The sequence below is a fragment of the Diceros bicornis genome, chromosome 1 (genome assembly GCF_020826845.1).
Source record: "Diceros bicornis minor isolate mBicDic1 chromosome 1, mDicBic1.mat.cur, whole genome shotgun sequence".
NCBI classification, from domain to species: domain Eukaryota; kingdom Metazoa; phylum Chordata; class Mammalia; order Perissodactyla; family Rhinocerotidae; genus Diceros; species Diceros bicornis.
In genome coordinates this window covers 85,961,628-85,987,835 of record NC_080740.1, presented here as the reverse complement: position 1 = coordinate 85,987,835, position 26,208 = coordinate 85,961,628, and the positions used below count along the sequence as shown (strand labels likewise).

Genomic DNA, 26,208 nt, shown 5'->3' with positions numbered 1-26,208 from the left:
CCCCTCACTCCTGGGGTGCCCAAACTCGCAGAGCCTCCTCCCTCGCCCGAGCTTCTCTCGCTCGCTGGCCCCCTCTCACACCTGAGCCCCAAGACCATCCCCTCCTAACGCACCTGGAACCCATCTGTCTCCAACACCTGTCCCTACCACCAGGCGCTCGCGGATCAGCCGCGCCGCTACATAGGCGTCATGTGGGCACTGCGGTCACCAACGGCGCATGTGCGGAAATCGGACGCACACGCAGGATCTCTGACAAGTGAAGAGGTGCCGCGGAGTTTCCGTCCCGGTCTGGGTAGCCTAGGGCTGCCAGGAAGTCAGGAGAAACTAGCCGGAAGGAGAGCCCGCGCGCATGGCTTTCTGGGATATGTAGTCATGGCGCTTTCGAGGTCCTACCTTGAGGGATCCTTTAATCCTTTAGGTTTGCACGTCCCGCATTCGCAGTCCCGTGCTACTTTCGGCTCAGAATTCAGCTTCTGGCTACCAGGAGAGATTGGCCTAGTGTCGGCTTCTCGTTCCCACAACGCTCTGCGGGGCCCGCGGCGCCTGCTGGGAGCTGTAGTCCTCGGTCTGCGTACTGCGTTCGCCGAGGGGGAGGGCGGAGCTGCCGGCGGCCCGGGCGGGCTGGCAGCTAGAGTGGGTGCGATAGCCGCCTCCGCCTCTGCCGCCTCCGCCGTCGCCTCCTCCGCCCGGGCCGTTCGCTGCTGCGCGGGGAGAGCGAGGCGGGGCCGCCATGGAGCCCGACTCGGTGATTGAGGACAAGACCATCGAGCTCATGGTGAGTGCGGCCCGCTGGACCGTCCGTTCTTCCGTCCGTCGGGCCCGGGGCGGGCCTGCCCATCTCAGCGTCCGGCGCAAGGCCAGCCCTGGCCCTTCCCCGCCGCCTCGGCCCCGATCTGGACCCCCCGCCTTCCCTGGCCTCGGGCCCGGCGCGGTTCCTCCGGATCCCTCGAGATCTCAGACCGGACCTGGCCCGGCCCCCTCCATGCCCCTCGGTTCTCCTCCCTCCCTCTGTCCTATCTCCGGGCCCATCTCTCGAACGACCCTCGCTCGCTTATGCTGTGGCCTTAGCTCCCCCTCGCTCTAGCATCTCATTTTCCTTCTTTTAGAAGGGGATTTTTTTCCCCCCTATTTCTCCATCCCAGGCCTGCCCCGCTCTTGGAAGCCCCACTCAGTCCGAGTGAGATGGTGGTGGGAGGGGGTACGGAGGAGATCGGACAGGGCCTGGGCCTCCGCGTCCTAGTAGGGGTCTCAGCACCCTCTCCCCAACCCAGGGCTGTGTGGATGCCAGGATAGGCCTACAGGGGTGGAGGTGGGGAGCTCTCGGGTTTGAGGCTGTGACGGATAAGAGGCCTTTTTCCCGGGCCCCTGTGGTGTCCGGCTACTTGGACAAAGGGTTTCCTAGTCGCCGAGAGGGATGTTTGCATAGCAAGGCCCCAGGTACTCTGGATTCCATCTCCCCGCAAAGCGAAACCGTCACTACACGTTTTCCAGAGCTGTTTTGGGAAATTGAGGAAGAAGGGGGAGGGGTGGTTCTCATCACTGCCGCCAGTTCTTTCTTCTTACCAAAAAAAAAAGAAAGAGAATTCTAGGCCCCTGGGGAAGCGATCACTCTTCTGTTGGAAACCATTGGTAGCCAGGCCAGACTCCCTGGCCCCACGGAAACCCCAACCCCCTTCCGCCTTAGGACTTGGAGCCAGAAGGGGTTTTTAGAAACAGGACCATGAGAGAGTGGCTTGTAGAAGCGAAGAATTTGCTACTTGGTGAATGATTTGCTGGAAGAAATAAAAAATGGCAGCTATGACCTGCCAATTTGAACATTAGGGAAATCAAACTGGGCTCTGGAGAGTTAGGAGGAGGAAGTCTTTGCCTCAGCAAATGGACATGCCCAGGGTTTCTTCCTGTGGAAACCTTGACAGTTTCTTTGTATCTCTCCTGACATAGTAACAACTTCTACCCTAGGCTTGAGAGGAAAGGTGAAAGAATCTACTTAACCCAGCGAAATGTTTTCCTAGCCAGATTTTCTCCAGTATGAAAATGTTTATTGAGTCAGTGATTCCACTGGGTAGGGTCGGTGACATCAGAGCCAGTTCCCCCATTTAATGCTATAAATAATAAATGGTGACACTGAAAGTCTGTTGGAAGCTGCATGGTTTCTGTGGATGATGGTATCTGGGGAGTTAAGATGCATGTTTTAGAAATGGAAGTACAGTAGCATCAATACAGAGGCAGGTTAATATTTGCTGTCCTTTGCATAATTCACAGAACTAGGCTTTTCCAGCATTCTTGAAAACTAGGAAAAAAAACCTCTGGTAGTTTCTGATTTGTGTGTCTGTGCATGCATGTGTGGTTGCTTTCTAAGGGATACTGTCACTTGTGAGTTTTTGGTTTTCATTCATTAAGTAATTTTTTCTTTTCAGTATAATTTATCAAACTATTATTGTAGTCAAGCCTGATATTCTGCAAATTTTGTAGTGGGTTATTTTAGTAAAATACCTTGAATGGAATGACATATATAGTACATGTACTTATAACAGGAGGAGTACTTCACATCGAAAAATTGTAACTTGGTACCTCTTTGAAATTGGCTGTTCTGTGTTCCTTCCATTTCCATTCATTTAAAAAATAACTAAAATGTCTTTATTTTCAAAAGAGTTAGAAGTGCAATGTACTCCATTTAGTGTCTTTGAGTGTATGGTAAAAAAATCTATGGCCTACGTTTACTGGCTTCCTATGCTCATAACTTAAAAAAGTTTTGATTTTACATGATAGTACTTGTCTATGATCTGAAAAGATATTTCAAGGGCGTAATAAAGTGAGATTCTTAGAAAATTTAACAGAGTTTAGTGGTTATCTAGATCAGTTTTAAAATGGCTTTTCAGCGGCCGGCCCGGGGGCGCAAGCGGTTAAGTGTGCGCACTCCACTGCCGCAGCTTGGGGTTCGCCAGTTCGGATCCCAGGTGCGCACCGACGCGACGCTTGGCAAGCCATGCTGTGGCGGCCTCCCATATAAAGTGGAGGAAGATGGGCACGGATGTTAACCCAGGGCCAGTCTTCCTCAGCAAAAAAAAAAAAAAAAAAAAAAAAGAGGAGGATTGATAGATGTTAGCACAGGGCTGATCTTCTTCACACACAAAAAAATAAAATGGCTTTTCATATGCAGATTTTGGTATTCCCTCAAAGGGATACCAGTTAAGACTCTTAGGCAACCCTTTTCATAAATGTATATGTATTTTAGTGTCGTAGATAGCACAGGTACTTAACAAGTGATGTAGTAAATCTAGCATCAGATGTAGGAATGATAATACCTTAAAATCGAATTGCATGTGGTTTTCTGTGCTCACTGCATTTTAATTACTGTTTCCAGAACTAGGTTAAAAATATTTTTTTATATTGGTTTCAAAATAACATGATTGAAGGAGGGGAGGGGGTTAAACTGATGGCATTTTGAAAGCCTAAAGCATGAAATATTTTTAGATTTTTATGAGTCAGCTTCAATACTCAAATATTTGTGATTGTGCTGCCTGTACCAGTTTGGTACTTAATGGTTAACAGGATAACTTTCATTTGATATTCTAGAGCGGGCTGTATTAAAGAGATGAAACAGACTTCTTGGGTATCTCCAATTTCTTAATCTTCATCCTTCTACTCTCTTTGATTTTGATTCTTTCTCCTTTTCTTTTCCTTGTACTTTTTTAGTTTACTAGGAAATAAAGCTGATGATAGCAGAATAATTAAATCTCCAAAATATAACCCTCCTTGTGATTCCTACCGCTGCCTGAGTCTGGGAACACACAGTGCTTCTCCAACTGACCCACCTCATAGGGGTTAGTCTTTAATATAGACTGTAAACTCTTGATTGAGACAACTGAATTTACAGTTGCTGATGGTGAATAAGTTAACCACCAAATGACTTTCATGGCCTTATATTGGCCTAATACTGTACCTAGTTTATGGGACTGTTTTTCAAACTTATGACTCCGGTGAAATCAGCTTTATTATTAATGAGGTAGAAAAGTAGTAATCCATTTTGGAAATAGCCAAGGTTCACCACGCTATGTCTAGTGCTGTGGACTTCACTGGAAAGAATGAAAACTATATGTTATGTATCACATGATATTTATTAATGCTTGAGTTAGGAATATGAGTTGATGTTCAGGCACTCATCACTAGAAAGCCCTCCCAGAGCTGCTAATTGGAAGAGAAAGATGGTTAGTCCTCCTTATTAGAAGGTAGCAGAAGTCGATGTTAAAAGTTGAGGAAAGGTAATTCTGCTCCCTCTATGTGTGTGAGTGTGCATCCTCACCCCCACCCCCACTTTAAACAATTAATGGGCAGTTTATACTCTATCTTTAGCTGTCTGGTGGTTCCCTTCTTTGCTAAGTGACCTTAAGTGAGTCATTTCCCTTCTGTGTTACCTCTAAATGGCTATATTACTTGTTGAATGTAGTAATATAGGTAAAATACACTGGATCTTATTAAGAAGGTGTGATATAAATACTATTTTTAGAGCTATTGAAGTCAGGCAGGACACAAGGCCAAGGAGAGGAGAGAAACTGATGAGTGAAATTACTCATTTTTCTCTTTTCTCTTTTTTTTTTTTTGGATCTTTTTTTCTCCTTCCTGTCATTGGCTTTTTAAGTGGAGTAAGTGGGTTTGTTTAGTGACTCCTTTAAGAAATTGGATCTTACTTTGTCACTATCATTTATCCTCTTTTACCTCTGGCCTTGTGCTGATGTACCAAAGGCAGATTAAATAGACAAAGGTTTAAGTCGGGTCCGAATGAAATAATCCACATACATATTTATAGACTTCATTGACCTGCCTCAAGGGGCTGTGGCTTAAATTTATCAGATTTTGCCCCTGATTTTGGAGTAAGTTAGATGTCCTTTCAGACTTGACAAGGATAAATATGATGCTGCACACAAGTCTTGGCACTCTTGCCCCTGACTGCTGTACCCTGGAAATGAAGAGAGCTGGCACAGGAGAATCACTAGCCCATTACATAGGTTCACGGAACAGCACACATGTCCCTCTGAGTAGTGCTGTTTGATCCTATGAATTCTAGAAACAAACTTTTCAGCACTGTGAGGTACCTAGGATCCTGGGTTCCACTTGGTGATACTTACACTTTACGGGAAAGAAAGCATTTCAAGTCCTACTAATTCAAACTCCAGTCTCCCTTCCAGCTCTTCTTCCCGTACTTGTCACTTATCCTATATTCCAGTCAAAGCCTGGAGGACTGTGGTTCTTCAGATTCTGCTCACACCATTTTCTTTGTCAGCACTGATATGAAGTGGCCTGAGCCCGTGAATTGAAGGTTACTGATGTTTACAGAAAGGGCCTCACAGTAGTTGGCTCTGTGGCCAGATTGGCTTAGGTCAGATCTCAGGAATCCTCTCTTCCATCTATGCTGATAAAGTCCCGTTCCATCAAAACACAATTTAGATGCCACCTCTTTTGATGTCAATTTATGTTTTTGGTGGCAGATACCATTTTGTTTTTATACATGTGGCATTGGCTACATGATAATCATTGTTAAATGAAATGAATGAGTTCTGGCACTTTGTATTTCTCTTGTGGCACTTAACGTATTCCGGGCTTGTACTATAGTTTCCTGTTTGTGTCCCCTATGAAATGATAACTCCTCACAGTGCCTTCTTTTAGGAGGTGTTCAGTAAACGTTGAGTTGAATTTTCCTATTGATTGTTTACATGCATTATTGCTGTTTGCCTGTATCTAAACTATCTTCTTTTCTGGAAATTCTCACCTCTTTCACTAATTCTCATAATAATCTGTTCCCAACTCTTATGGGACTTATCATACCTTCTTGTATATCACAAAAGCTTGTGATCATGTCTCAGCTTCCTTCCCGAGGCTGTATCTGAGTGTCCTTTGAATCCTTCACAATGCTTGGCACCTGAGTGTGCAATAGATGTTTATTGATTTAAATTAGTGGTAGGTATTTATTTATTTTTTCATACTGTGAAACCTTTTTAAGATTTTCTTTTGATAACCTTAAGACAAAGGTGGAGATGAATAGAGGAGAAAGACTGGTAAGGGGGAAGTGGAGGGTGGTGTGTGGCACACAGACATCCATAGACATTTTAACCATTATTTACAGACTTTTACACAACATGCACATTGATTTACATACATCCCGGAAGGTGGTTGATACAAAAGTATTAAGGAAACCAAAGCTTTTATATCTGTTGATGTGAACTTGCCAAACAGTCGATAGGTTCTAAGGATGCTGTGCCCTTAGAGAAGTGTGATTTAGCAGGAAGGGCATGGGCTTTAAAGTGAAACACCAGAGTTTGTATCCTAGCTCTGTCACTTGCTAGCTGTGTGACCTTAAGAAAGTTAACCTTTCTGTGGTATGTTTTCATTGTCTGTAAAAATAAGAAAATGTAGGTATTGCTTCAAGGTGTTGGAAAGATTATATGAGAGATGTATGTGGAAGGACCTTGCACAGGCTTGTCTCTCAGCAACTGCTTGCTGTAGTAACTTTCCCCATGAGTACAGGGACCATATTTTGTAAAGCACAGTCAAGACAGGTGGTATGAAGTTTTTTAATTTTTCCCCCTGAGTTGTGCTTGTATTTATTTGTGAAGCTTTACAGAGGCCTAAAATTCAGTTGCGTTTAGCCATTTTAGCCATACATTTAATGAGGCATCTTTGGGAAAATGATGAAATCATACAGAATGCGTACTATCTTGGAAATCTGGGAAGTACTTTTACAGTTATGAGGAACTACCAATTAGACCAAATTAGACCTGTACTCTCACTGCAGAAAGAATCCACCCAGCCCTGTTTTATGTAGAAAGAGATGGTGATTAATTCATATTAACATCAAGTATTGTGATTTTGTTTGATCGGTTTAGTTTAGATGAGGAAATTAGGATTTTTGAATTCTTATTCTTTTTTTTTTAAAGATTTTATTTATTTATTTATTTTCCCCCCAAAGCTCCAGTAGGTAGTTGTATGTCATAGCTGCACATCCTTCTAGTTGATGTATGTGGGACACGGCCTCAGCATGGCGGGAAGAAACGGTGTGTCGGTGCGCGCCTGGGATCCGAACCCCGGCCGCCAGCAGCGGAGCGCGCGCACTTAACCGCTAAGCCACGGGGCCGGCCCTGAATTCTTATTCTTGCTTTAGCAAAGCTGATGATTTTGACCTTTAATAGAATAAGCAGTGAGTATCATACAAGATTTCCTCTTGAGTTGTTTTGTTGTTCACTGAATTAGTTGACAAAAGGGGAAAAAAACCTGTTGGTCCAGACTGTGCTGGTTAACCCTCAGTTGAGTTTCTGCTGATCACAATTGCCTAACAGGAAGTTTCTCTTTGTAGGCAAATGAGAGACAAAGCAGGAAGACCTGACAGTCCAGTAGGGTATCTCTAACCTGGATCTTATAATTGTTTTAAGAAAATTCAGAGATTGCAGAGTTCTTTGATGTCGGCAGGAAGCATTTTTAGGAAATTCCCTCTCAGGGTTAGTCAACAATGAAGACCTTCACAGAATGGAAAGTTGTGAAGTAGAAACAGTGGGACATTAACATGTAAAATGAAAAAAAAAGTCTCTGTGACTAGAGAGATGTGCAAATATAAGTATAGTGAATATAGGAAACCATTCTCTAATAGCAAGCCTCTGATCCACAGAAGAAAAGAAAAATTAAATGAGAGCTTTACTATTGAGAAAAAAAGAACTTGAGTAATTTACTTTTAGTTTTTTTTTTTTTTGGTAAGAAAAATTAGCCCTGAGCTTACATCTGCTGCCAGTCCTCCTCTTTTTGCTGAGGAGGATTGGCCCTAGGCTAACATCCATGCCCATCTTCCTCTACTTTATATGTGGGATGCCTGCCACAGCATGGCTTGATAAGTGGTGCAGAGGTCTGCGCCCGGGATCCGAACCCGTGAACCCTGGGCCGCTGAAGCGGAGAGCATGAACTTAACCACTACGCCACTGGGCTGGCCCCTGTTTTTAGTTTTTTTGAGTTAAACTGAGAACACTTAACCAGTTTTAGAACAAATAATAAAATATATTTTGATTCTGTGAAGTGATCACTTGGGAGACTTGAAGAGAAAGGGTCAGTGGACAGGAAGAACTTAGTCCTTACACTCCTGGTCTGGCATCTATTAATCTTTCTATTTCTAGCATAAGGCCTGCCACCAATTAGGCATTCAGTAAATGTTTATTTGAAGGGAAGAGGGAAAAATTAACTCACTAATACAGAGAAGAGGCCTGATGATTTAAGATGTTCAGAAATGAATCTGTTAGTCAAATTGTTGTCATTGTGTTTTGCTATAATTGTTTAGTATTTTGATTATAGCAGTAAGTTGTAGTTTGAAAAGCAGAGTATATTGCTTTAGCAGTTAGTTTCTAGCCATAGCTCACTAGCTGCTTTTATCAAAGTGGGGTTTCTAGTTTATAATTATGCTCTAGAGTAATATCACTTAATGGGAAAAACTTGAGCACTCGTTCTTTGCTTGAGATTTTACTTATGTGATCTCTTTTCAGTTGTGGATATTAACATATTTCCGTCTGATTATGGTGAGGTTAATAATCAGTCACTTCAGTTGCTTTGCCTACAATGTGTAAAATCAGAACATCTTTAGTCATTGCCTATGGACTATTTATTAACAAATCTGGGAATTTAAAAATTCCTTGGTTTCAGGTGGATTTGAGATTCTTTGTCACAGACACAGTCTTTTGCTGCTAAACAAAGACTACTTGGGCAACATTATAATGTATTTTGTCTTGACATTAATATTGTAGACCTTAGAATTGCATGGCTCTTTGTTTGTTTTTTTTGTGAGGAAGATCAGCCCTGAGCTCACATCCGTGCCAATCCTCCTCTTTTTGCTGAGGAAGACTGGCCCTGAGCTAACATCTGTGCCCATTTTCCTCTGCTTTTTTTTTTATAATTTTATTTATTTATTCATTTTTTTCCCCCAAAGCCCCAGTAGATAGTTGTACGTCATAGCTGCACATCCTTCTAGTTGCTGTATGTGGGACGCGGTCTCAGCATGGCTGGAGAAGCGGTGCGTCGGTGCACACCCGGGATCCGAACCCCGGCCGCCAGCAGCGGAGCTTGCGCACTTAACCGCTAAGCCATGGCGCCGGCCCCTTCCTCCGCTTTTTATGTGGGACGCCGCCACAGCATGGCCTGACAAGCGGTGTTTCAGTGCGCGCCCTAGATCCGAACCCTGGCCGGCTGCCAGCAGCGGAGCGCAGGCACTTAACCGCTGCGCCACGGAGCTGGACCTGCATGGCTTTGTTAATGAAACGCTTTTTTAAGTGGCAAGATCTAGTTAGGATGGTTCAGCCCTTTCCGTTTTGTTTTAGTTAGCTAGGCTGAAATTTTACTCTTCTGTATTCTTGTAGTTCTCCATTCTGACGTTAATTCACTTAGGACCTTTGAGAGTGAAGCTTGGCTTCTTCTGCCCCAGGAATTATGGCCTTTCTGGGACTTGGACTTGGGAGGCCGCCCGCAGTGTGCTGTGAAAGGGCATGGGCTCTGCCACCTAGTAGGTGTGGGACTTTGGGCAAGTTATTTCTTTTCATCTTTTTTGAGAATTAAATATGAGTAATGAATGTAAAGGGCCCGGCCCATTTTCAGTAAGGTTAGGTATTGTAATTCCTGTGGGAACATTTTGGCAGTAGTGTGGCAATTGAGGAAGTAGCAAATTTATGTGCAAATTCATAGTCTTTTGATTTTTTAAGTTTTTTATCTATGTCATCCTGTTGAGTGCCTTTTTGTCTCTCCCTTGTAGTTTGTTTAGAATTTGCAGTCTAATGGAAAAGTTGGCCTGGTAGTAAAAGAATGTTGATATGATGTGGACTAGGCATATACATTTAAAGGTGTGATCTAGTAAGTTTATTAGTGTTCTTTATGATTTACCCTGGGTTGCCCACTGCCTGGCCATTGTGGGCGATTGGCCTTTATTGAACCAGAAGTTCACTCTTAAAATTATGTCATGTGTTTTTAAATGTCCTGTGTTTCAGCTGAGGGTTGAAGATTTGGGTGATGTGTAGATTTGATGTCTTATATGTAGCAAACCAAAAGATTTCTTGTTAAGTGCTTAAATAAATATCTTTCTTGGGAGATAGTTGAGCTCTCCCATATCATTAATTTTGGCTGACAAACATTTTGTAATAGTGGAGGAGCTGTCTTAGAAAGTGGATAAGGGAGTTCATTGTAGCTGAATGGCCTGAGACAAGTTATGTGGATAATAGAGTAAGTTTTTAGCTGCTCTCATTTGGAAATTGCGTGCTATTTATCCTAAATAAATATTACTGTTAGGGATGTTTCCATCTTTGCCATGTGGAATTTCCTAGCTTTCTCAGCACAGAGGTGAGGAGTGCTGCTGCAGACCGTTTATACCAAGTAGCTGACGCAGGGGTTGTCACTTCTTTTCGGTGCCTCAGATCCACCACTCCATTGACCCTTCCTTCCGTTTCTTGGTGGCTGTCCTTTGCCGTTGGTGCCATGGTGGGTGTATGGATTGCTTTCTGTCTTTCAACAGTTACCGAAGTGCATGTTTGGGATTTTGTTGAAGAAAGCTGGATACAATAAACGGAAAGAATCTTGGAAGCTGCTTGACTGCTGTCTTTTCTCAGACTAGTCTGAAAGGGAATACCCCCATTCATTCTGGATTGGTGGATCTGAAGTACAAAATATTTTCCAGGTAAGCAATTACGCTGTATTGTTTTGTTATGTGGAACTCAACTCACTGAAAGAACTTGAAAACAAAATTTCTTTACTTTTTTCCAACTAGGGGAAGGAAGAAATGTTAGATGTTTGTGCTTCGTGTTCAGTTTTGAGTGTGGATTAGTGAAGGTGTGAGTGGCAGAATTGCAAGTATGAACTTTGTTTCAGTGTAAGAAGTGCAGTTATTTTCATTATAGGCTCAAATGGGTTATAGTAATAGTTCAACAGGAAATACAGTAAAGAAAGAAATTTTGTTTGGGGAATAGCTTGGAAAATATGGAAAACCAATGACAATTTTGAGGCATTATCTCATGATTTATAGTTCATACCTGGTCAAAATAGTTTTTGTAGTTACCATGTAAAGTAGTGGTCTTCTGTTCTTAAGACTCTTGGAGGATCTTCTCAGGAAGATTTACTAACTGTAGCAACTGTTTATTGAGCATCTGCTAAGTGCCAGGCACTATTGTAGGCTCTTTACATATATCTTTTTTTTTTTTTGGTGAGGAAGATCAGCCCTGAGCTAACATCCGTGCCAATCCTCCTCTTTTTGCTGAGGAAGACCGGCCCTGAGCTAACATCTATTGCCAATCCTCCTCCTTTTTTTCCCCCTTTTTCTCCCCAAAGCCCCAGTAGATAGTTGTATGTCATAGTTGCATATCCTTCTAGTTGCTGTATGTGGGATGCGGCCTCAGCATGGCCAGACAAGCGGTGCACGCCCAGGATCCGAACCCGGGCCGCCAGTAGTGGAGCGCATGCACTTAACTGCTAAGCCACGGGGCCGGCCCCACTTTACATATATTTCTTATTCACCTGGCACATGCTTCACCTGTATTTTACAGATAGTGAAATGAAGCTCATAAGCATTAAGTGCAAGTTGCCCGTGGTCATACAGCTGGTAAATGGCAGAGCCACGCTTTAAGCTTTAGGTCTTTGTGTCTCCAAAGCTCTGCCTCTTTCCATCTGACTCCATGATGAGCTGAAGTTTGTACTTCAACTCAAATTGCCTATCTGCAAGAGCAAGGGCGGTTTTTTATAACAGATTTCCACTTGGAGAACACGTTGGATCGTTGTTTGGCATGGTATTTTAATGATATCTGGTGCTCTCCCTGCTTAATGAAAAAAATAAAAGATCCTCAATCAGTTCATCAAACAAACATAAAGGTAACTTAGGGAGTATAATAGAGGCAATGCATTTACATGTCAAAACATATTTTATATAGGGAAGTATCATCTGGTCTAGTGAACTCAAACCTGCATCTTCTCAGTTCCTCCTTAGTTTTTATTGGTTATTTAAATAGCTCAGTAGCTTATTATGTACACATCTTTTGACCTGTGGTTTGTCAGCCTTACAAGTAAGACATTGTCAAGCAACTCTCTTGAAAATGACTTTTTTTGGTATTTAATATTCTCTCCAGATTACCTATTCCCTTTAATATTGAAAAATTTCTTTTTATCTTAGGCTGACACTCTGACATTTGTAATCCTTGTTTTAGTTTAATTTCTTTGTATTTGCTAATATTTCTTCTAGGTGAGCATTTTTCACACTTGTCATCTGCAGAGCTGTCAGGAGGGGATGGTGGTGGTGGTGGCAGTAGTAGTTGAAATGATAATTAACACTTACTGGGCACTTACTCTTTACTAGACACTTTATATGTGTAAACTCATTTTCTTTTCTTTTTTTTTTTTTGTGAGGAAGATCAGCCCTGAGCTAACATCCATGCTAATCCTCCTCTTTTTTTTTTTTTTTTTTGCTGAGGAAGACTGGCTCTGAGCTAACATCTATTGCCAATCCTCGTCCTTCCTCCCCGCCACCAAAGCCCCAGTAGATAGTTGTATGTCATAGTTGCACATCCTTCTAGTTGCTGTATGTGGGATGTGGCCTCAGCATGGCCTACAAGCAGTGAGTCGGTGCACGCCCGGGATCCGAACCTGGGCCGCCAGTAGCGGAGTGCGAGCACTTAACCACTAAGCCACGGGGCCGGCCCTCATTTTATTTTCATAGTAACCCAGTGAGGTAGGTACCATTATTTCCACTTTACTGATGAGGAAACTGAAGGATGGAGTGGTTAAATAACATGTTCAAGGTCACACATCTAGTAAGAGACAAAGATGAGATATGAATCCAGGCAGTCTGGCTTCAGAGAAGGTGCTTCTAACCTCTGTGCTATATTGCCTCTAGTTTATACTCTAGTTCAAAGTATCATCCAGTGATAAAAAGAGGGGCTGAAATCCTAAAGACTACAACTCTATATTCTGATTGGAAGAAATCATTGCAAAGAGAAAGGAAACAATTGTTATTGAACATCTGTTTCTTATCTTCTGTAGAAGACAGTCTAGCTTTCAGATTCTGTATTAGCCAGCTAAGACTGTCTATCAGGCTGTTTCCCAAGAGGACTCATAGTAGGGTTAGTATGAGATTATCTTCCAAAACAGTGCTGTGCGGTAGAACTTTCTGTGATAATGGAAATGTTCAGTATCTGTGCTGTCCAATATAGTAGCCACTTGTCACATGTAGCTATTTTGAAATATGGCTCTGTAACTGAGGCACTGAATTTTTAATTTTAATTAATTTAAATTAACATTTAAATAGCCACATGTGCAGTTTTAGAATTTACCTTCATCCTAGGTTTGGTCCTTGGTTTAACACCAATAGAAAATTTTTTTTTTTTCTAAATTTTATTTATTTATTTATTTTCCCCCAAAGCCCCAGTAGATAGTTGTCTGTCATAGCTGCACATCCTTCTAGTTGCTGTATATGGGACGTGGCCTTAGCATGGCCGGAGAAGCGGTGTGTTGGTGTGTGCCTGGGATCTGAACCCGGGCCGCCAGCAGCGGAGCACTTGCGCTTAACCGCTAAGCCGTGGGGCCCGCCCTAACACCGATAGAAATTTGATCTGGTCACCGTGCTCAAAGCAGCTCCTTGTCCCAGCATTGGACTTATATTAATCAGCTGTACAAGATTGGTGTGTAAAGCCAGAATTACAGTTTACTAATTTATAATTATATATACGTGTTGGCGTGTATTAGTATAAACTTTTCTGATAGGTAGATTTGCGTACTGAGTCCTAATTAATATGCCAGTGTAAATTTTTCAAATAAGAAACAAGAGTTAGAGGGACCTGAAGACTCAAGCCAAATGACTAGAATATTCTCTTCATGTAGGTAGACTTTGCCTACCAGGTCAGATCATAGTCAGGTGGCTTAGTTGGCGTGGACTGCACCAGGGATGTGAGATATTTGCTGGACTGGGACTGAGACAACCTCAGTCAGCTTACTTTAGGGATGGATGGTTTTTCCCTATGGCAGAACCTCTTCCTTCAGCTTCTCCGTGCTTTTCTGATTAAGGCATTCGTTTTTAGGCATGTTTGTACATTTAGCTTGAATGCACTCTTGACTTATAGGTCTGGGAAGCCCTTTGTTTTCCTTAAGGTGCTTTTATGACTATTGTGATCCATTTTGTGTTCATCTTTGACTCTAAGAAGGCAGTTGAATTTTCCTTGCTTCCCTGTGGCCTCTTTCTACTGAAACACACGTATTAGCTTATTTAATTTGGTCATATAGTGCAGGGTAGAAGAGGAACGTACTCATAAAAACTGTACCTGGTGGTACATTGTTTTTGCATTACATCATGTTATTAAGTGAGCTTGTTTTTAGCTTGCTTAATTGTTACTTTGGGACTTGTTCTTGCTCCTTCTGTTCTTAAAGTAGAAAGAGTAACATAACCAGATTTGTATTTTAGGAGGTTAACTTTTCACATGTGTGTGCAAGATTGATTGAAGAGACTGAAGGCAGGGAGACCAGTTCAAGTGAGCAATAATGAAGGTGACCCAAAGCGTGGACAGTGGGCATGATGGGGGTGGGGTGGACTTAAAATAGATGTAGGTGCTAGGAGCTACAGAACTTGGGGATTGGTTCTAGGAGTAGGAGATGGAAGGAATATAGTATGAATTTTAAATTTTTGCCTTGGGCACCTGGGTGGATGTTTGTTCTCTTTTCCAAGATAAGGAATACTAGAAGAGCAGATTGGGGAGGTGGGGGCGGAGAAAGTATGAATTCAGTTTGGGTTATAATGTATTTGAGTTGTCTATGGGTGAATCCTCTAAGAGAAGTATCTAGTAGGAATGTTGATCTGGAGCTCACCAGAGAAAGCAGGGATAGAGAGAAGGATTTGGGAGTTTTTAGCCTCAGTGGTAGCTGACTTGACTTAGTAGAGTTATAAGATTACTCCGAGTATCGGTTGAGGAATCTGTGTATTGGTATGTGGGAATGCCAGCAGAAAGGAATGGGCTGCAACTAAGTTCAGATCCTGATATCATATGTGATGTTGATCAAGAGGTGTTACCACTCTCTCCTTTTCATCTTGTTCTGGGAATTCTGTTACAACCTCTCCCAGTCAGCAAATTAGTTCATTATGTTTGGGTTGTGGTTTTCTTTTCCACTGTAATGCTCTGTTTAATTAACAGAGGTACAGGTTTTAAAATGTGTTTTTAAAAACTCCGTGTTGTCACTACACATCTTATGTACATTTATGCAAATTTAATTCTATGTATCTGGTGACAAAAACAAGGGAGAAATAACCTAAACAGTGAAGGTTCTGGATCAAGCGTGAAATGGGAAATGGAAATCTGCTCTCCTCTCAGCCTGTCTCAATTCCTGAATGTTTCTCATCTAGCTGTGATGAGTGTGATTATGGTATTTTCAAGACATACGTTTTTAACATCACAACATGAGGCCTAAGTACAAGCCAGCTATTTTATCTACTAGTCAGTTGAAGAAACAGTGAACTGTTCCAGTGCTGGAGTAAAAATTAGCTGTGTTGGAATTATTGAGATAGTGTGTCGGTCCAGTGTGGCATATCTTCAAGGCGTTTTTAAGGCAAATTTTTACTGTATGCTATTTTCACCTTATGTACTGACTTCAGACCCTAATTCCCAGGTGAGCTGTAATTCCACTGTAATTAGGTTTTGGTAATGAAGGCATGGACATATGAAGAGTTCATTACAGCTACAGTCAGTCAATACTTAAAAAAGTCTTTTGGGGGGCTGGCCAGGTGGCATAGCAGCTAAGTTTGTGTGCTCCACTTTGGTGGCCAGGAGTTCGCAGGTTCGGATCCTGGGCACGGACCGATGCACCACTTGCCAAGCCATGCTGTGGTGGCATCCCATATAAAGTAGAGGAAGATGGGCACGGATTTAAGCCCAGGGCCAACCTTCCTCAGCAAAAAGAGGAGGATTGGCGATGAATGTTAGCTCAGGGCTAATCTTCCTCACAAAAAAACAAAAACAAAAACTGTTTTATTTATTTATTTTTATTTATTTATTTTTCCCCCAAAGCCCCAGTAGGTAGTTGTATGTCATGGTTGCACATCCTTCTAGTTGCTGTATGTGGGACGCGGCCTCAGCATGGCCAGAGAAGCGGTACATCCGTGCGCGCCCAGGATCCGAACCCGGGCCACCAGCAGCAGAGAGCGTGCACTTAACTGCTAAGCCACAGGGCCGGCCCAACAAAAACTATTTTAAAAAAAAGTAGGGGCCGGCCCCGTGACGTAGCGGTTAAATGCGCGTGCTCTGCTGCTGGCGGCCTGGGTTCGGATCCCGGGCGCACACGAACACACCGCTTGTCAAGCCATGCTGTGGTGGCGTCCCATATAAAGTGGAGGAAGATGGGCACGGATGTTAGCCCAGGGCCAGTCTTCCTCAGCCAAAAGAGGAGGATTGGCGTGGATGTTAGCTTAGGGCTGATCTTCCTCACAAAAAAAAAAAAGTAATTTTTTTGAATGTATTATATATGTCTATGGTACAAAATTCATAAGGTACAAAAAGAAGTATACAGTAAGAAAATGAAAAGCCTTCCATTCCCTCTAGCTGCAGCTACTCAACTACATTCTTGTATAGCCTTCGTATATGTGTGTGGGCTGTACACATTCTGTACCTTGATTTTTTTAATGTAAAATATGACATGCTCATCTTTCATATCAGTTCCCAAAGAGCTCTCCTATTTTTTGAAGAGATAATTAAAAGATGCCTGCTGACTTATTATATGTACTAAAATTTGAAACCGGTCTGGACTGATGCACATACGGGTTATTTCCAGTCTTTTGCTATTACACATGATGCTGTAAAGAATAACTTAGCGTATATGTCATTTCACATATGGAGGAGTGTATCTTTAGGACAGGTTCCTAAGGGTAAGCATGACTGGATAGGTGCTTTTAAAAATCTGATAGATGGTGCCGGCCCGGTGGTGTAGCGGTTAAGTTCTCGCATTCCGCTTCAGCGCCCTGCTGGTTCGGATCCTGGGCATGGACCTACTAACCACTAGTCAAGCCATGCTGAGGTGGCGTCCCACATAGAAGAACTAGAAGGACCTGCGACTAGGATATACATATACAACTATGTACTGGGGCTTTGGGGAGAAAAAAAAGAAAAAGAGGAACATTGGCAACAGATGTTAGCTCAAGGCCAATCTTCCTCAAAAAAAAAAAAAAATCTGATAGAGGTTGCTACATTGCCCTCCAGGCACATTGCAACAGTTTGTATTCTCACAGGCTTTGCTTGGGAGTACTTTTATTTCCTGTCATTCTTGTGGTGGTATATGGATTTTAAGCTGATTGCTTTTTTTTTTTTATTGATGTTTTAATAGTTTTAACATTGTGAACTTTTGGGTTGTACATTTTTGTTTGCCCCTCACCATATATATGTCTCCCTTCAGCCTTTGTGCCCACCGCCTACCCCCATTGCCCCTGGTAACCACAATACAGTTTTCTCTGTCCATGTGTTGGTTTATATTCCACATATGAATGAGATCATACAGTGTTTGTCTTTCTCTTTCTGGCTTATTTCACTTAACATAATGCCCTCCAAGCCCATCCATGTTGTTGCAAATGGGACGATTTTGTCTTTTTTTATGGCTGAGTAGTATTCCATTGTATATCTATACCACATCTTCTTGATCCAGTCATCAGTCGAGGGACACTTAGGTTGCTTCCACTTCTTGGCTATAGTGAATAATGCTGCAATGAACATAGGGGTGCATAAGCCTCTTTGGATTGTTGATTTCAGGTTCATTGGATAGATTCCCAGTAATGGGATAGTTGGATCATAGGGTATTTCTATTTTTAATTCTTTGAGGAATCTCCATACTGTTTTCCATAGAGGCTGCACCAGTTGGCATTCCCACCAGCTGTGTATGAGGGTTCCTGTTTCTCCACAGCCTCTCCAACATTTGTTGTTTAAGCTGATTGCTTTTTTAATTGTTCTTCCCCCTTTTTCCTCCATAACTTTTTATTTTATTTTATTTTTTAAATTTCTTTCTTTCTTTTTTTTTTGTGAGGAAGATCAGCCCTGAGCTAACATCCATGCTAATCCTCCTCTTTTTGCTGAGGAAGACCGGCCCTGAGCTAACATCTATTGCCAATCCTCCTTTTTTTCCCTTTTTCTCCCCAAAGCCCCAGTAGATAGTTGTATGTCATAGCTGCACATCCTTCTAGTTGCTGTATGTGGGACGCCGCCTCAGCATGGCCGGAGAAGCCTCAGCATGGCCGGAGAAGCGGTGCGTCAGTGCGCCCCTGGGATCTGAACCCCGGGCCGCCAGCAGCAGAGTGTGCGCACTTAACCGCTAAGCCACGGGGCCAGCCCCTCCATAACTTTTTGTCATGAGAAATTTCATATATACAGAAGAGATGGGGAAAAAAAGTCCAACAAACACCTATATACTCTCTCCATCTAGACTCAAAACTTAACACTTTGCCATATTTGAATCATTTCTCTGCTCCCCCCCTTCGACCCTCCCTCCCTTCATCCTCCCTCCCTCCTTCCTATTCTCCCTCCCTTCAGTCTTCTCTTTCTTCTTCCCCTTCCTCTCGTACTCTCCCCAAATACATACCCTTTTTTGTTGTTAAAAAATTTGCAAGTTGCAAACATACTTCACCTTCTAAACATTGCAGCATGTATCTCCTAAGAATAAGGACAGTCTCTCTCTATAAAACCACACCCACACCCACCCATATATATATCTTCATATATAAACCACATAATATATAAAATCACATATACATAAAAGCATAATACTGTTTTTACCTCTAAGAAAATTAAAGTAATTCCATAATATAACATCAGATATTCAGTTAAATTAAAATTTTCCTGGGGCTGGCCTAGTGGTGCAAGCAGTTAAGTGTGCGCACTCTGCTGCGGCGGCCTAGGGTTCGCTGGTTCGGATCCCAGGGGCACACCGATGCACCGCTTGTCAAGCCGTGCTGTGGCAGTGTCCCATATAAAGTGGACGAAGATGGGCATGGATATTAGCCCAGGGCCAGTCTTCCTCAGCAAAAGGGAGGAAGATTGGCAGATGTCAGCTCAGGGCCGGTCTTCCTGACGCACACAAAAAAAATTTCCAAATTGTCCCAAGAATGTCTTTTATAGCACCCCCCCTCCCCTTTAGGGAAAAAAAAAGCAAAGCAGGATCCAAACAAAATACACCCTTTTATTTGGTTGTTATGTCTCTTTAACTTATTTTAATTCAGAACAGTCGCTCTGCCCTTTTCCCTCCTCTCCTGGCATTGATTTTTTCTTAAGAGTCTAGCTTATTTGTCTTGTAGGATGTGCAACATTCTTTACTTGTTTATTTCCTCATGGTGTCATTTAACTAGTTTCGCTAACTCCTATACTTCCTGTAGACTGGGGGTTAGGTGAGAGGCTCGATTGCAGCCAGGTGAACGTTTTGACAAGAGTGCTTCATCATGGGTGAAGTGTGCTTCCCGTTGAGTCATGTGGAGAGGCAGTTAATGACAGGTTATCCCATTATGAGCTCTCCTAAATTTAATTCCTTGGCTAAGGTGGCAACAGCCAGATCTTGCCATTATAAAGGGATAATTTTATCCTCTGCTATTAGAAAGGAATCTGTGAGACAATATTTTGGCACCTTGTAAATATCCTGTTCCTTTACAACCTTTCACCCAGTGGTTTCAGCATCCTGATCCTGAAATCAGTTATTACAATAAGAGTTACAAAATTGTGGTTGTCTAATTCTGTTGTTCATGTACATTCATTAGCCAGCAGTCACAGAGGCCATGCCTGTTTCCCCTGCCTCCTTTTGTGTATCACCATACTCTCATGGACTTATATTTATTCAGTGTGTTAACAATTAATTACAGTCTTTATTGATGCTCAGATTGTCCCACATTTGGCTAATGAGGGCCCCTTCAAGGTAGCTCCTGCTTCCTTTTGACGTGAGCCCATCAGTCTTTCTGTGCTTCTTGACTTTTTACTTTCCCTGCATATTCGGGAATCAATCATTTCTCCAGGAAGCTTTGTTTCCTTTTAGTGGGGAGCGGTATTTAGAAACCAAAATCTTTGCTGTTGGGTTGTCATTGCTCCTAGACCCTTTCAGTGGACAGAGCTAAGAAGTATATTTAAAAAGAACCATGAGTTCATGTTATTTCTGATTCAAATTTGCTGTAGTTATGCCTTGCTTAATGACGAGGATATGTTCTAGAAATGCGTCATTAGGTGATATGGTCATGCAAACCTCATAGAAATGTACTTACACAAGCCTAGATGGTATAGCCTATATATACAGTTAGGCTATATGGTACTGATTTTATGGGACTGTCATATATGTGGTCCGTGGTTGACTGAAATGTTATTATTCGGTGCATGACTGCATTACAGGGATATTTTTGGTAGCTTTTTGATTTTCAAAATCTAAGGTACCATATTGGTGTAATGATTATCAAATTGAGGTATAAATTGTTATGTAAATAGGCAGATAAATAGCTTTATTCATTCATTATTGAGCATGTACTCGAAGTGTTGCTGTTTGGTAATGTGGGGAATACAGAACAGAATCAGATGTGTACTTACTTCCAGAAGCTGGCAGTTTTTTACATAAAAAAGTATAGTATAATGTGAAAACTGGTTAAGGGTGTTAAGAGGTGGATATACAGTCTGTGGGAGTTAGAAAAAGGGGGAAATTTCACAAGGGACATTTTTTAAAAGTTACCCTTTGAGGCCTGAGCAGAAATTAGACATGGCGGTGGATGTGTTGGGGCAGAGGAGGGCTTTCATAGCAAAGGTAACCTGGAACAATGACTGGCAGGCAGTGGTGTGTACTGTCTGTTGGGAGGGACAGGTAAGTAGTTCTGTGGATTGTTGGCGTATAGCTTGTGTGAAGGGTTGAGATAGATAAATTTTCGAAGACAGATTATAACCAAATCTTAGACTTTATCCTTTAGGTCGTAAGTACCCTGTGGATAGATAGAGCGCCACAGATATATCTCATATGGTCTGCGTAGATTTAAAAAATTGAGACATTTCATATCAAAACGCTAATTTCTGGTTTTCCTGAAAATTGGAGCTGAGTAATGGCTGCCCTTTTGAGTCAGGGCTTAGCCTCTCCTGGTCACCACAGCCCCTATAAGGCCATCTTCACTTGGCCTTCTACTTGGCGCTGTAAGCTTTTGAGCTTGTGATCCCTACAGGGATTGGAGGAGAGAAGAAAGTGGTGGATGAGGTTTGAGAAGAGAGGTGACTGTGAAAGTTTGTGCAAGATCTGTGCTTTAGAAAGAGCACTCTGGTAGTCAATTTGGAGGATGCATTGGAGCAGGAAAAAGTGGAGCGGGGAGACCAATTAGCAGACTTGGAATATTCCAGGGAAGAAATGACAAGATAGTAACAGATGGTGCGGAGAGGTGACAATGAGACATTTTAAATGTAGAATGGATAGATTGTATTGATAGATATGATTATGTGTGTGTGTATGTATTGACAAGAATGTAAATCAAACTCTATTACAACATGCAGTCCTGTTTTAAAAAGCTTTGCGTTCGTAAATCGGCTTCTGGAAGGTACATGTGTTTATAATCTATTGGCTAATTTTGGGAGACGGTAGTAATAGTTTCATGCATTGTTGTCACTGTGTAAAGTTTAGTTTTGCAATGTGCAAATAATATACTTAGACAAAAAATGTAACTCTCACCTGGCTTTATTTCTGAAAGTTGTGTATAAAGTGAATAGATTGTGATTTTTTAAATCACTTTCCTTATAATTATGGAGCTAAATTTTCAGTTTCCAAGCAAAAATATTAGCAACACTATATACGTATTTTCAAAGAGCTGGCTGCTTATATTTAATTTTCCCACAATCCCTGCAAGAAGTTAATCAAAAGGATAGTGAATTGACAAGGGCTTGTCTGCTACTCTTAAAATCACACTTCTGTTAAGACTGTCTATACTGTTAAAAAATATTTTGGAAATCTTCCCTGTCTGGTTGGGGCATGACTTGATCCAGTCCTGTTGCCAATGCCATTACTCAGATACTTAGCACCACCAGCTCAGACTGTCTGAGGTAAATAGACGTGAAGAACATGTAAATGACTAGACTGGAAATGAGAATGACTCACACTGACAGAAGCCACACCTGGGTACTGTGTAATAAGCTTCCAGCTTCAAAGGATGAACAAAGATTGGTTGAAGGGCATTTGTACATATATTTTTTTGGTTGAGTATAATTTACATATAGATAGAACACAAATCTTAAGTGTACAGCTCAATGAATTTTTACGTATATGTACATGTGCTGTGTAACCACTACCCAATCACGATTAGAACATTTCCAGAGCCCCTTGAGGGCTTCTTCATGTCTTTGCCTCACCCAGTCAATAAACCCTCCCAAGGTCTATTCTGGCCTCTTTCACTATAGGTTAGTTATGGCTGTTTTTGGATTTTATGTAAATGGAATCATATGGCATATTCTCCCCCCCATTATATCTGTGAGATTCGTCCATTTTGTTGTGTGTAACAGTAGTTTTTTTCCCTGTGCATTATTCCATTGTGTATATAGTCCATGGTTTGTTTATTTTACTGTTGATGAATTCTTTGGGCTGTTTCCAATTTTGGGGTGCTATTATGAATAACACTTCTACGGTGGACATAAGCACTTGGTTCTGTTGGTTCTAAAAGCTCCAGAATGGAGTTACTGGCCTGTAGGGTCTGCGTGTGTTTAGCTCCAGTAGATGCTACTACACTGTTTTCCCAGTGTGCGTGCCGATAGCCGTCCCACCTCTACTGTGAGGAGTTCAGTCATCGCTTGGTTTTTCCAGTCTGTTTAATTTGCGCCGTGCTGATGGGTGTGTAATCCATGTTGTGGTTTTTGTTTGTTTTTTATTTAATCAGCTTTATTGAGGTATAGTTTACATACAATAAAATGTACTCATTTTAAGTGTACTGCTTGAGTTTTGAGAACTGTATACACTCGTATAACCACTACTACAATCAAGATGTAGAATATTTCTATCCCCCCAAAACTTCCTTCCTTCCTCTTTGCAGTCCTCCCACCCCCATCCTTGGCCTCAGGTAACCTGCTTTCTATAACTGTAGGTTAGTCGTGTGTGTTCTAGTGTTTCATATAGATGGAATTGTACAGCATGCATATATTGCATGTATTCTTATTATGTTTGGCTTATTTTGCCCAGCATAATGTTTTTGAGATTCATTGTTGTATCAGTTGTTTGTTCCTTTTCATTGCTTAGTAGTGTTACATTATATGAGTATACAACAGTTTTGTGTATCCATTCTCCTGCTGATGAATATTTGGGTTGTTTCCAGTGTTTGTTATGAATAAAGCTTGAGTGAACATTTATGTTCAAATTTTTATTTATTTATTTATTTTTTGTGAGGAAGATCAGCCCTGAGCTAACATCCATGCTAATCCTCCTCTTTTTTGCTGAGGAAGACCGGCTCTGAGCCAGTCTTCTTTCTATTGCCAATCCTCCTCCTTTTTTTTTCTCCCCCAAAGCCCCAGTAGATAGTTGTATGTCCTAGCTGCACATCCTTCTAGTTGCTGTATGTGGGACTCAGCCTCAGCATGGCCGGAGAAGTGGTGCGTCGGTGCGCGCCCAGGATCCGAACCCGGGCCGCCAGTAGCGGAGCGCACGCACTTAACCCATAAGCCCTGGGGCCGGCCTGTGTTCAAATTTTTGTTTGGACATTTCTTTTCTCTTGGGTATGCCTAGAAGTGGAATTGCTGGGATAGAGTGTAGATGTATGTTTAGTTTTTCAAGAAACTGCCAGATCTTTTCCCAAAGTGGTTGTATGTTTTTACAGTTCCTCTGACATTATATGAGTTCCAGTTGCTCCGCATCCTCGTCAGCACTTGGCATTGTCAGTCAATTTCAGCCATTCTGATAGGTGTGAAGTAGTATCTCATTGTGGTTTTAGTTTACATTTCCCTAATGACTAATGATGTTGAGCATTTTTTTCTTGTGCATGTTGGCCATTTAGATATCCTCTTTAGACAAGTGCATGTTCAAATTTTTTGACCCTTTAAAAAAATTGAGTTGTCTTTTTCTTATTGATTTGTGGGAGTTCTTTATAATAGTCTAGAAATGAGTTCTTTGTTAGATACACATATTGCAGATATCTTCTGCTGTTCTGTGGTTTGTTTTTTCAATGTTTTAATATTGTTTTTTGATGGACAGAAGGTCTTAATACTGATGAAGTCTAATTAATCAACTTTTTCTTTCATAGTTTTTTGTGCCCTATTGAAGAAAATTTTGCCTGTTCTAGGGTCTTAAAGATACTCTGTGTTTTCTTCTAGAAGCTTTAGGATTTTGCCATCTCAAAATAATTGTTTTTTTATGGTTGAGATAGGGATCAAGATTCATTTCTTTCCCCATATGGTTATCCAGTTAGCTCAGTACTGTTATTGACACATACATTCATAAACTATTGAAAAATTGCTGAATAAGAAACTTATGTTTTCTTTTTGTAGAAAGAATCCATGTTTATTATAGAAAAATTGAAAGTAAAAATAATGTAAAATAAGAAACAAAAAGAATAAAAAGTTCCCCTGATAACTACTATTAATCATTGGTATACTTTCCTTCCTTCATATCCATATTTTTTTCTTTCATGTATGTTTTGTGTATGTTTGTTTTTCACACATAAAATTGTTTTGCAAACTGCTTTTAAAACTCAGCATTTGGGCCGGCGCTGTGGCTTAGCGGTTAAGTACTCACGCTCCGCTACTGGCGGCCCCGGTTCGGATCCCGGGCGCGCACTGGCGCACCGCTTCTCCGGCCATGCTGAGGCTGAGTCCCCCATACAGCAACTAGAAGGATGTGCAGCTATGACATACAACTATCTACTGGGGCTTTGGGGGGAAAAAAAAAGGAGGAGGATTGGCAATAGATGTTAGCTCAGGGCCGGTCTTCCTCAGCAAAAAGAGGAGGATTAGCATGGATGTTAGCTCAGGGCTGATCTTCCTCACACACACAAAAAAAAGCAAAAAAACCTCAACATTTGTGGCATCTTTCTGAACTATTATATATTTCTTTATTATATATATATATATTTTTTGTTTTGTGTGTGTGTGTGAGGCAAATCAGCTCTGTGCTAACATCTGCCAATCCTCCTCTTTTTGCTGAGGAAGACTGGCCCTGGGCTAACATGTGTGCCCATCGTCCTCCACTTTATACGGGATGCCGCCACAGCATGGCCTGACAAGTGGTACGTTGGTGCATGCCTGTGATCAGAACTGGCGAACCCTGGGCTGCCGCAGTGGAGTGTGTGCACTTAACCGCTTGTGCCACTGGGCCGGCCCCATCTTTATAATATTTTGAAGGGGTGCCTAATACATATATGAATGTGCAAATGGCTAAACTACTCCATTATTAGACATTTAAATTATTTCTAATTTATAGCAGCTTAAAGCTGGGGCTCTTTCTTGTAGTTTAATCTTTGAACACATCAATGAGTATTACCCTGGGATAAGTTCTAAGAGGTGGAATTGTTGGGTCAAAGGATCTAACATTTTTAAGAGCCATGTGTATTCTATATGACAAACGGTTTACTCACTTTCTATTACCTATATGATGTGACACAACAAACCATTTTCTCTCTGTGAAAGTGCTGTTTTCTCCATGTTTATGCCATTTTAGAGTATTAATAATTTAAAAAAATCCCAATTTGGTTAAAGAATTTAAAAAATTATTTCTTTAATTACTAGTAATATTGGATATATTTTTCTTATGTTTGTGGCTATTTTATGTTTCTTTCGCGAAGAAAGAGAAATGTTTAGATTAGCTGCAGTTCTGCTTTGCTGATTCTAGGTCCAGATGCGTTGGGGAGTGTTGCGGAAGGAAGTCACCAGGGTGACGAACTTCTGAGTTTGTTGTGGCTGGTGCAGTGCTGCCCTTTTGTGATCGAAATGGCCTTTTTGTTAGAAGCCAGCTGCAGAAGTATCTGGTTTACTCAGCAGGCTGTCTGTGGCAGGCTTAAGGCAGGTCCTGCTCTGGCCTGGCCCTGGCTCCAGCTGCTCTTCATGGAGCACTTGAGGATCAGTCCTGTTTGGCCTCACTGACTGCTTCAAGGACCCTCACTCCTACTAGCCTTCACTGCTTTGAGAGGGGAGGTGAGGTCTTCCTGGGGATTCCTTCCACTTCTCAGGGTGGCTTTTCTTTGTTTACATGCAGTGAACCCTAATTCCACTCCAGTTTTTTCTC

General features: G+C 41.8%; 1 protein-coding gene across 10 annotated transcripts in view; it reads left to right on the top strand.

Annotated features, from left to right (window-relative positions):
* Nucleotides 1-620: 620 nt before the first annotated feature.
* Nucleotides 621-26,208, top strand: part of FBXW11 (F-box and WD repeat domain containing 11) — a 124,195-nt gene continuing 98,607 nt past the window's right edge. For 5 of the 10 annotated variants that reach the window (XM_058545959.1, XM_058545951.1, XM_058545896.1 and 2 more), the window contains exons 1-2: nucleotides 709-775; nucleotides 10,526-10,687. Coding sequence is in view for 4 of the 10 variants with exons in the window: in XM_058545905.1 (XP_058401888.1) it covers nucleotides 731-775 (45 nt within the window). In the remaining 6 variants the exon portion in view is untranslated. Of the gene's footprint in view, nucleotides 776-10,525; nucleotides 10,688-26,208 lie in introns of all 10 variants that reach the window. The other 5 variants (XM_058545968.1, XM_058545913.1, XM_058545889.1 and 2 more) reach the window with 3 other exon arrangements.